This window comes from Cupressus sempervirens, chromosome 1, assembly GCF_028749045.1.
Source record: "Cupressus sempervirens isolate cs-2001-9-10 chromosome 1, ASM2874904v1, whole genome shotgun sequence".
Lineage (NCBI taxonomy): Eukaryota > Viridiplantae > Streptophyta > Pinopsida > Cupressales > Cupressaceae > Cupressus > Cupressus sempervirens.
This window is the reverse complement of record NC_143118.1, coordinates 203,655,545-203,667,877: the sequence shown is the minus strand read 5'-3', so window position 1 is coordinate 203,667,877 and position 12,333 is coordinate 203,655,545. Positions and strand designations below refer to the sequence as shown.

At 35.4% G+C, this 12,333-nt stretch overlaps 1 protein-coding gene across 1 annotated transcript in view; it reads right to left on the bottom strand.

The window, feature by feature from the left end:
• LOC149576832 (kinesin-like protein KIN-7N) overlaps positions 1–12,333 on the bottom strand; it is a 135,328-nt gene that overhangs the window by 101,623 nt on the left and 21,372 nt on the right. Inside the window, exons 8-10 of the mRNA XM_089820355.1 lie at positions 1,225–1,370; positions 933–1,035; positions 708–788 (exon numbers count right to left, since the gene is read on the bottom strand). Coding sequence (XP_089676481.1) covers positions 708–788; positions 933–1,035; positions 1,225–1,370 — 330 coding nt within the window. The remainder of the gene's footprint in view (positions 1–707; positions 789–932; positions 1,036–1,224; positions 1,371–12,333) is intronic.

The window sequence follows — 12,333 nt, the reverse complement described above, 5'->3', positions numbered from 1 at the left end:
TCTACAAATATATTTCAAGAATCATTAGCAATGAAATTAACATCAGAAATCATCTTTCTGAAGGCCCTTTAAGTCAAACTATCTTTCACTGTGGAGAAAGACTTGAATCTTGACTTAAAATATATTTAAAAGATGACCCTTAAATCAGCTTTAGCATACTTTTTAGAGAATGGCATTTACATTGGCATTGGCCTTCAACGTGAAGGCAGTTATTCAAATAAATATTTAGCATCAAATTAGAAATGAACCCTTGTTTCAATCTCCCAATGAACGTCAAGCTGAGATGATTAGATGTCGATGATGAACCTTGTTTCCTTACTCCAAACATTATTAATTAAATTAATGTACCTCAGAATTTTATATTCATGCAATCACAAGAAAGGTGATCTATTTCACAATAAACAGCATTAAAACCCAATAATAGCTAATATTCATGGTATCAAACAAGGCCAATGAATGGAAGTTTACTGACATTTCTATAATCTTAGATGTTCCCCATTGCTTTACCATAATACTAGTGGTTGACAAACATCTAAACCAAATCACAATGATCACCAATTGAATTAATTCTAAAAATTGTAAATCACATGTTGGGAAGGTCAAGCAAATGCTATCAATATAACATTTAACAGCATTTTCTTCTTTTAAAAACCTAATTTTCCTACATTAGATTTTATAACACCCATATTGTTTCAGTGAGTTATTACCTCATTAACATAAGCACACATTGTAACCTTCTTTGCTCGACTAGCAAACAGTAATGTACCTCTTGTTTCTTCAACGTGCGCCTACACATTGTAGATTTCATTTAGAAAAAAATTTAACTTAACCAACATTCATGAACAAGATCGTAAAAACAATCTAGGTGTACTCGACCATAAACTGGAAAAAAAACGTCATTCTGAATCATAAGGATTGGAGTACTTAGTCACCTGACCGGGGGACACATTACAAATTATGGACATTTTGGCATTTCCTCCAAGAACAGATTGAAGAATTCTGGTCAATTTGCTATCACGATAAGGTATGTGCCCACTGGTGAGAATCAAAGTAAATTATTTGTCTAGGCCTTTCCAGAAATGTTAATCGACAAAATAATCTAATGCAGCTAATAAAAGACATTTACAAGTAGATAAAAATGAAACAAACAGTACGGTGATTGCATTACTTCAATAACATTCCAATCTCTAGTCAATCAGAAAGTAGAATCTGTTAATTTCTCACCCCTGGCTACCGACCCCATCACTCAATTTCTTTATTACATTACTTAATGTGACAAGACTTTTATTGATGTATGTTCCTTCTCGCAACCTAGACCCACCAGCTCCGGTCTTTGAAATGCGTTCGAATCCAGCCAAATCTATCATGTGCTGCACATAGAAACTGTCACTGTAACAGAATATAAAAGACTTTTTTCTACAGTAAGACTCAATTGGAATTATATCCCCGAGCTTTAATATTTCAGAATACCAATCACCAACTACAAAATTACAGAACTCTGCATTAAAAGGAAGTTCTTAAGAATGATTTCAAAACAGGCTCTTTAACATCTCATGAAATTTTCTTAGCATCAGCAACTATTAATTTTGACAAAAGAAAAGAAAATCCTTCCAAGCACCACCTTAGATGTTCATTTGTTTCCTCTTAGTTTAACAGAAAAAGAGGAGAAAAGGATAGTAAGAACAGCCAACTGCCAACTAACCTAGCTTCCTTAACCTAAATCCTCAATTTTCTAAAGCATTACTTAAAACCACGGATGCTGAATTTGCACAGATTCTGACATATTGCAACACCACTGATGATATCAGTTCAGACTGATCGTTGATCCTAATTATGTTAGTTCTAGCCATGATTTTTCCCCAGTCCACGTATATGAGTAATTTATGCTTCTAGGAACAATTATGTAAATTATTTTGCATTGATGTTTTGGATCATATCCATGATCCATAATAGGATTGACGAAAAGACATGAGCGGATGGCTTATTATGCTTACTAGATATTTGTTATATGATAACAGTGATTACTGAGACATTTTCAGAACCAAATGCATTGATCTGTATTCTGAAAGGTCCTCAATTCGCATCTAGGTTTAAGGAAGCATCCTTCTTGTGATATTAATTTCTAAAAGCCAGGTCTGCAACAACATTCTGCTTGTGTTTTGTAATAAAGTAAATTCTGGAATAAATCTGAGAAGGTTTACTAGTAATCAGCATTTGGTCTCCCAAATGTAATACGTATATTTGCCATGCATTGTTTAAACTGATGAGGTTCAAGTCCACTAGCAACAATAGTAAATTTATTGCATTGGCATCTTAAAAGCCCAATAGGAACTCGGTACAGATTGCAGGCAAACTGTTTGACAAATTCACAATTATGGCAGAAAAATGTAGACAACCTTCTCAAACCAATAAGAGATTCTTGAATCCAAATAGAAGTGACTATTGAGTTTGATGGATGGAAAGATTACAAAAATCTTCCATTAATGAATGTGATTGTTATCTCCCCTAACGGGCCTATGTTTTTGAAGGCAGTGGACAATAAAGGGGAGGTAAAAGATGCTGAACTTATTTCCCAGATGCTCCTTGAATCCATAGAGTTTGTTGGTGTTTATAATATTGTCCAACTAATAATAGATTATGCAAAATTTTGTAGGTCTACGGGTGCTTTGGTAAAGGAATGATATGATCACGTCTTTTGGACACAATGTACTGGCCACTCCTTAAATTTGGTGATGAAAGCAATTGGCACCAAAATTGAATGGGAGAAAAAAGTTAATCAGGAGGGTGAGAGGTGCAGGTGCACTTTGGGCCATAGGGTCTTATTTGGGTAGATTTAATAAACACAATCAAATGTAATCAATCATGACCCATTTTGTAAGGTCATAATTCTCAATAGGCCATAAGAAGCCATTGGGTCAACATTGGTCAAAGGGTCAAGGGGTGTGTTATTCTGATGTTGTTTATGTTTATATACTCAATTCATTTCATAACAACCACTTTGACATGAGTTGGGTGAATAGGACAATGGGAATGGGATGTTGTCAAACAGTTGTACAATTGCAAAAGTTGCTTAGCAAAAAACTGCCCAAAAGATGCAATTTTTAAATCCTTAGTTACCCAATTCTCCCATTAGCCCTTCGAACTAGGTAAATTTCGAACCAGCTCTTGGTCCTGGTCCCGGTTCACTTTTGGGTTCCACTTGGGTTTAACCCACTCGAGTTGGCTCCTTTGGATCAAACCTAGGTTGAAATAGGGCAGGCGCAGGTAGACTGAGTGCGAACCAGGTACAGTTCCATTGGAAACATTATATAATTTGGTGCAGAAAACAATTATCACAGAATTTTAATAAAGATTTTTAGCATTACAAATAAAAATTCTGATGTTCAAATAATTTTTACATCAAATTAAACTAGCCGTCAAGATTTCTTCAAGTGAAATTTTTATATCCAATTGTTGATAATGGCCCTATCCGAATAATTGGAAGCTCTGTATAGTGATAAATAACATTTGAAACATTAAACAACATCTTCAATAGGTGAAGGGAGTTGCAACCTATATAACATATTTCAAGTAGGATGTTAATTACAAACAAACAACATCTTTGTAAAATGAAAAAGTAACAAGCGTTGGACAACTTGGAAAGCAAGAATGTTATTAGTGTAGTCGATCCCAATAACATTGACAATGTTTGTGAACCAACTAATGCCTTTGATGAAGAAGAAGAAGATGAAGATTTCGATAATCCATTACATGAATGAAACTTAGCATAAACTTCTAATTGTTGAAAGTTTAAACAAGGATACTTGAACTCAATATTATTTTAATATTTTTGTGTTGCTAGTAGATATGATGCTAAGATTACAAGTTTATAATGTTTTTATTGTTTTTACTGTACTATGTGGCATTCTAATCTTAATTTGTTTTTCTAGGTTGCATACGTACATACATACATACATATATATATGTATATATATATTACATGTTTTTGTACTAACGAACACAAACACCATTTCAAGATTTTGACGTACTAATGAACCGGTTCTTCGAACCCCAACTTGAACCCAAACTCAAACCGGTAACTTAGTTTAAATCCAATAGCTAACAAATTGGAAATCAATTAGTTTCAGTTGGAATAGTTGGAGAATGACAATATAAGCCATTTTGAATAGATTCCAATGGTTCTTGGAGTTTGTGGAGGATTAAAGTAATAAACACATTTAGTTTTTCCTATTCGCAAAGCACTATTTTGTGTTTGTGTTGTAAGGATTTGCAGTAGATGAAATCGATATCGAATGTTAGATTTGTGAGTTGGCCCTCTAATACATTTGGTTTGAAGGTCTAATTCAATTCTTGTTTTAGGTTATTGCAATTTTTGTCCCCATGACTCCAAAACCCTGTCACACCTAGGGTTTGGACTTGAAATGTGAATATCTGCATTTTCCACCATAGGAATCTTACGGCCTTTGGTGGAAAGTGAGCCCCTTGGATGTATTATAGAATGCATTTGGTTTAAGAACAAGAGGCTTGAGGAGTTGGGATAACACTCAAGCCCTAATCAAGCATATGGATGTGACTAGTTAAGGAAATAAGCAAATTGGTATAATAGTGATGCTTAAGCTTGTGTTGGACAAGGAGTAAGGGTGGAATTAGGGGTTTCACATAGAGACAAAACCATTGCAAGCATAGTTTTGATAGACAAACAAAATCCATTAGGGTACCTTTGTAAAACAAGCTTGATTAGCCCTATTGGGCCTATCCGGGTGAGTGGGATTTGATCCTTTGGGAGTAGAGTTGGAACCTGCAACTTGGGTATGTTGCAAGGAACCCAAATGGGTATCTGAATTACTGTTTTGATCATTGGGTTGTTTGGGGAGTTGTGAAGTTAAAGGGGAAACACAAAGAAACTAGGCCACTTATATAAGACAATATATATTGGTATGAATAGGTTAGGATTGATGGGACCAAGCTTTTGGTTATATAGGGGTCTCTATATCATGTAAACTTGATGAAACATGAAATACAAGCCTGATCTATCATTTGGAAGGGTAAGGAGTATGTGTGCAACATTTCGTTGTGAAACTATACATTAGTTAGTTCATTAGGGGATACGAAGAATTGAAAGCTTGATTTACTTGTCAATGGTCATGAGAAGATCCTTGTATTGAGAGGGGTTGTGGGAGATTGGGACATAAGGAGTTACGTGGATTTAGGGGAGTAAAGGAATTGTCATTCAAACACACAAAGAGAAGAAGGGAAGCTATTTAAGTTAAGGTTTCCTATAACCTTTCTGCATCATATTGGTATCAGCGATGGACAAAGGATTTGGCAGTTGGGGTTATCGAAGTTGTATGTCCATAGAGGCATTAGGAGAGGCTAACACAATGCCTCCTAAAAGTCTATCTCAGGATGTAGTAAAGAACTTATTTGAGGAAGTGTTTGAGGCCAAATTTGTGGAGTTAATGAAGAACAAGGGCAAAGGAAAGAAAGGTGATTGTGACTTTGATGAGGAAGAAGAGGAAAGGGAGGAGGAAATTGCTAGGCCACCAGAGGAGTTGGCTTCAAATAAGAAAGCATTTCTTGAAGCATTGATGTCATTTGGTGGGGATAGCACTGACAATGTGCTTATGTTTTCAAGAAAAAGGGAGCAGGGGAGGTTTTGGAGTGGATTGAGGCCTTAAAAATCATTTTGAATGCAAGGAGGTTCGAAATGATAAGAGGGTCAGAATTGCAAAAGGAAAATTAAAAATGTTTGCACTATCATGGTGGAATTTCATACAAGGGAAAACGGTCAAGGATCAAAGAACATGATCTCATCATGTGAAAGAATGACAGCAAAGATCAAGGCTTTGCTTTTGCTAGCAGATCATCAAGTGCAGATATATAGAAAATTGCAAAATCTAAGACAAAGGGATCAAGATGCGAAGTTCCATATATTATCTCTTAGGGCCAGGACACAAGAGGATGAGGCAGAAAATGCAGCTAGATACATCAATGGTTTGAGGATGAATATACAAGAAGAAGCGAGCATATTGGCACATGAGACAATGGACAAGTGCATTGAACTTGCCATCAAGGTTGAAGACAAGTTGAGGCGGAGTGAACTGAATAACAGAGTGAGAGTAGCAGGAAGGAACTTTAGGGGTAGAGGAGGCCATTGGGGAAGGAATCAACCTCCAAGAAACCAAGGGGATTCTAGTCAAGGGGATCAAAACAAGACTCCTAACTTCAGAGGAACTTTTAGCAGGAGGACACCAAATGGCAGAGGTAGAAGTTGAGGAGAAAGAAGCGAGGAAGTCATCTTCTATGGGAAGTGTTTTAATTTTGGACAAGAAGGGCACTCTGCAAAGAGGTGTCCAATAGTAGATCAGTATCTGCGACATGAAGGAGAAAGGAGGACTTGTCTAGTGCAGGATGATGACAATCACAGTGTGCAATCCAGACCTACATATCCAAAGGATGGAGAGAACAATAGGATGACGAGGATATTGTTAAGAGGACCAGTACCAAGAGAAACACCACGAAGGAAGAGTCTCTTTAGGACTTCATCCAAAGTAAAGGGAAATGTGTTTAGAGTAATTGTGGATTTAGGTCTAGTGATGATCTAGTATCTAATGAAATGGTGGAAAAGTTACAGTTAAAAGGAGTTCCTAAAAGAAAACCAAGAAAAATGCATACAATAAATGAAACAAGAGAATAAGGAATATCAGATATATGGAAAGACACAGTTCTCCCAAACAAAACTACTGTGGAACTAGCAAATGAAATAAAATCAAGCAATGCATGGTAGGGTGTCCTAAGGAGTCAACTTAAACCCCATAATCCAGATAAGAAATTTAAAAAAGAAAATTCACTAATATAAAACCAAAAATTTCTGAAATATTAGAAAGGTCCCAAAGCTCTACAAGAACTCAAATAGAAACAGAGGACACTATTGAAACTAGATGCAGAACTGCAGAAGCTGCATAAATAGAGGGAAAAGGACTGTCAAAAAAAGGAAAACAAAGAGGATTTGCTAAGGTATATGCTAATGATTGGCATAGTAATATTTAAACCCAGTGAACATGATTCAATGTATGTGTTGGCATGTGTATATAACATTTGTGTCTTGTAAGAGCCCAGTTGATGTGTTTTTTATGTGTATGACTAAGTACCTATGAATTTCCTCAAGACACAAAACAAGTTTGTATGAGTTGGTGAGCAATTGAGTAATAGGAACAAGCTTAGAAGTATGTCTTAACTAAGCAATGAGCAACATGTAACTAAGCAATGGAGACAAATTTAATTTGATAAATGATTTGATTCATGGGGACCACTTTGACATGAAGGTTGCAAATGTTGAAGACAAAAAATCAAAGAACAAAGTTGGAGACAAATTTTGTGTACCTATATATGTAAACATCATGTACAACAAATGGTGAGTTGGTTATATACTTGTGTATGTATTGTTAACTAGCTACGAGTCCAAGTCTCAACATATTTGTATAAAGGATGATATGGTGATAAGATAACGTAAATAGAGAAATCGCACTATCAAAATAGGCATAAATTATCCATGCATTGTGCACATCACTGTCACATTGTCTGAGATGACTACATCATTCTAGGCATGATTGGGAGGGAAAGCAAACTAGATGTTGGGGATTGATCTACAAGAAAACTAATCCACCTAATAATAATTCATGATATTTAACTTATGCTTAATAATAGATAACTAATGACAATAGTTTTAAAATCTAGCACAAGTATAATTAGCAAATTCACAATCTAAATACAAAATGAAATTGACAGTTTTGGGTGGTATTGCCTTAGTGAGCCTAAAGATAGAATGAACTAGATTGGATAGAGAGCTTTGCAAATCCCTCAAGAAAATCCAATAGAAAGAAAAAGGGCATAAATCCTAGGATGGTCTTCAAATTCTTGTTTGATAATCAAGAGAATGGAAGTAAACTATGTTGAAAATGAGACTACAAGGCTAAAAGAACTCTATTAGATAAGTGTTAGAAGACTTGTCGTGACTCACCAAGACTTGGCAAGTCCCAAGGCAACTAACCCTCAACAAGTCTATAAGACTCCACTACCAAGTACAAGACAAACTCATTGAGTCTAAGAGATGTACTAGACACATCGACTAGGTTAGTCTAGCAAGGTAGACTCATCCAATTTATTTCTTTAAAAAAACACTTATAATCTTTCGTGCTTATTTGGTTTGTGAAAATGGTGTGCATCATGAAAGCTTGTGTGGTTTCAAAGGTCTTCATTGGGAATTGTGGAAAAGGCCTTCCCTTGGACGCCATGAGGGCACTAACCCTAAACATTACTAGGGGCACTACTCCTAAACCACTTTGAGGTGTTGCTACCAAACCCCCATCAAATCATAATTCTATTAAAGTTATAAGTCAATGGTGAACCATGAACATATCCCCTATTGCAAATCCATGCATATCATTATCAAAGCCACAATCAAGGCTTAGTAATTACCTTAACACATACATAACTACTACCATAGTCAAAGTGGTCATGCTATAATCATTGTACTACTAAATACAAGTTAAGTCATAGTTGTATCAATCATGCCTACACAAACACCTCATAGAACAATCCCATCTATTGGTATCTTAGCTAAGAACAAACTAAAACATAACCATTTGTGTTTTTACTTAACTATTCCTCTTAGTTAATGAACTTGAAAACAAAACATGCAATCTTGAAGGCTTCAAGAAAACTTTGATAATAAATTTCTCACTTGATTATACACTTCAATCATTGAGACAAGCAAATATCATGGCCACATCATCATCAAAAATCTATACCAAATGTTTGTGCATGATTTGTGATGTTCGGATGAGTAATGCTCTATGGACTTGAAGTTTTAGTTTTGATATGTTTTTGATGCCATTCATTTCATGTTCCATGATTTTTGTATGCATTTGACAATATCTATAAATCTACATGTGTTATTTCCGCTAGGTAAACTTGTGCTTATACTTAAATGATCGATGTATACTTGTTTATGTCCAAAGTGGCTTTTCTTTGATGAGGTGGTTGTGTCTTCGAAGTTTATTTATTATAGGGTGCATGAAACAAGTTTAAAATCCATGAATTTCTTGGGTTTTAAAATTGTTGAGCCTTCCTCATGTTTGCCTCAAGTCTAAGCATGGTTTGAGTCAAAAATCGGCTAGTTAAGTCCATCAACCTAAATCTTGTCATAAGGATATGTTAATAGTAAAATCGTATGATAAACTTCTTGTTTAAAGTGTAAAATCCTACAAGTCCCAAGATGATTGAGAATATTTAGGGACAAGATAGTCATTAACTAACCCAATTCTTGTAAGGAATGGTATTAACGAAGTTGGGCCACAAAATGTGATCCAAGTAGTGAGTCACAAGACTCGGACTCAGCTTTAACTCGACAAGTTGGTTTTTTACTCAAACTTGGCATCCAAACTCAGCAAAAACTTGACAAGGACTTCGTACACTAATGAACCTAAGAAATTCAAAGCTTTTACGAATTTAAAACTTTCTTCATGCATCATTTAATAAATCAACCTTAAAGAAACAATAATTGAGATAAATAGCCCACACAGGTAGATGAGTTGGCTAGGGTTGTGGGTTTGCTCCCCATAGGTCTCAAGTTCAACTCCCTCTCAAATTTAAGAGGAAGGACTTCTTGTAGGTTATGGATCCCCCCCACCGGGACTAGTCTTATATCTGCTTCCCTCTTCCATGACCCCAACTTGGCAATTTGTAGGTCCAAGGTGAGGCATGTTGGGTTGGGTCGTGGGGATACCCCTAAGGTAACGGGAAAATTTTGAGATAACTAAGCACTACTTTGCACACATACCTAAGTTTGCATTGATCACATAAGTATAAATGCAATTTTTCGCAAGAACTAAGTTAAATTGCATAACACATTAGAAATATGAATAGTATCACTATCAAATGTCTACAATATTCATGAAATATGAAATCCATGGGATTGAAAATTCAAACTATATATCCTAGGAGACTAAGGCTCAAAGTAGTCTATTCCTATGTGTACACCTAAAATAGGTCCTAAAAGATTTTATAGCCATGATCTCTATGTATGTTTGAGGCTTGGCCTCAATGACATCGACATCTCATCCTGATCATTTAGATTCCATTAGGCTCTCAAAAAATCTTCAAATTAAAGAGCAACAATCCAAATCTTAAAGGTAAAATATAGTATTTTAGAATACCTTTAATGGATCTTTCAGAATATTTATAGTCATGGTATGAGCTATTGGGGAGGCTAGTTGCTTGGTAATAGAGAGCATGCATCATGTTATTGTACGGCAAGTGAAATAGTACTTATTTTCACACTCAAATGCTTCCAAATTACAAAAATAAAGTATTTATTATTGAATAATGTGTCCCTAGGATCATTATCAAATAGAAGATTGCAATGTGTTATAAAATTAGAAAGTGTTTGTGAGCAAGTCATTATTGCTCCTTAATTCTTGAAGATATAATTAAAAATATGTCATCAACAAGTTTGTGTTTGCAAAGAATATGTGCACAAGACATCTTTTGGATGCCTTGTGGGCTATCAAAAAATTTGGATCATGTCATCAAATTTAATTAATGCACCACCTACTTCTAGTTCATGATGAAACAAGTTGATAATAAGAGGATTCAAAACTTTCTAGTTTGAGCATTCTCTACTACACTAACTCTATTATGATTATTCTTTAGCCTATGCAACAATAATAGAAAAATTGTTAAATTATTTCACATACAACACCTTCAACTAATACAGAAAATAAAGGAGTGGTTGCATGCATTAAGGGCCCGTTTGGTTGTTGGCATAGGAATTAAGAATTAGAATTGGGAATGGGAATGGAAATGAAAGTTGCAAAATGGGAATAGCCTATTGCAATTCCAGACATGTTTGCCTCACTTGGAATTTGACTAAGAATATGTTAATCCCATGTTTGGTTGTACAAAAAAGGAATTGGAATATGTTAATCCCAACCTAATTTCATTGTAGTCATGAACTGAGAAATATAATGTTTCTCAAAAGTATCCATTTACCATGCATGCCCTTGCTCTATTGAAAGAAAGCATAATCAACATATTTGAACCATCTTGCATTGGAGAGAAATCAATGTGAAATTTTCAAAAAATCTACTCAAATGTGAACATTTTGATTTAGAAGATTTGAATAAAATGAGTGTTGAACAAGAGCACTTGATTTTTCAACTCATCAAACCAACTGATTGTGATGACAGTTGCATTATGTTCATTTATCACATTAGCAAGCACAATTTGACTACTTAACTTTTAGACTTGTATTGTTTTGCTCTTTGATTTGTTATGAACAATGCACACAATACAATAACAGTTTTGCCCTTTGATTTGTTATGCGCACAATACAGTCATAGTTCAAGGACATAAAGAATTCCTAGCAAAGTAAAGCACACAAATATGGTGCCACTGCTTAAAAACAATTCATTTGGGGAGGAAAAAGTGTTGGTGTATGAGTACATGGCAAATGGAAGCCTCGATCTTTGGCTAAGGAACGGAGCCGATGCCCTTGAGGTTCTTGACTACTCCAAATGCCAGAGAATTGCAGTGGGATCAGCGAAGAGGCTTGCATTTCTTCATTGCGGCTTCATTCCTCAAATCATTCACAGAGATATGAAGGCCAACAACATCTTGTTGGATGGTGACTTTGAACCCCAAGTTACAGATTTTGGATTGGCACACCTCATAAGTGCTTGTGAAACTCATGTGACCACAAACATTGCAGGTACGTTTGGACACATTACTCCAGATTCTAGAATACGAGCAAAGTAGGAGATCAACCAAAAGAGGGGATGTGTACATTTTTGGAGTGATATCATTGGGATTGCTTACTAGAAGTATCAATGACTACTGTAGATTGTATCCATCCAACATCTAACGCTGCTCATATTTGGAAACCCACATAACGATGAACTCCAAAAAGTATTAAATTTGGGAAAGACAAATTGAGAATAGGTATAGCCTATTCCAATAATAGGTACTTTTTGGAATGGACGTACGCTCATTTTAGGGGCAAAATGGGAATATGTATTCCTATTCCCAATTCCAATTTGGCACACCAAACGGAGAATACAAATCATATTATAAATTCCTATTCCTATTCCGGTTGTATTCCAACAATCAAACAAGCCCTAATAGAATATAGGCAGCTACCAATCAGCTTAATAAGGTAATCTGTTAATGTTTTCTATTCTTAATTTCAAGTTTTTTAACCTTTTTACTCTTAGCCACTACAGCAAAGCCCTTTGCTTTAGACTCCGCAAGTCAGCATAGAACCGGTCAGACTCA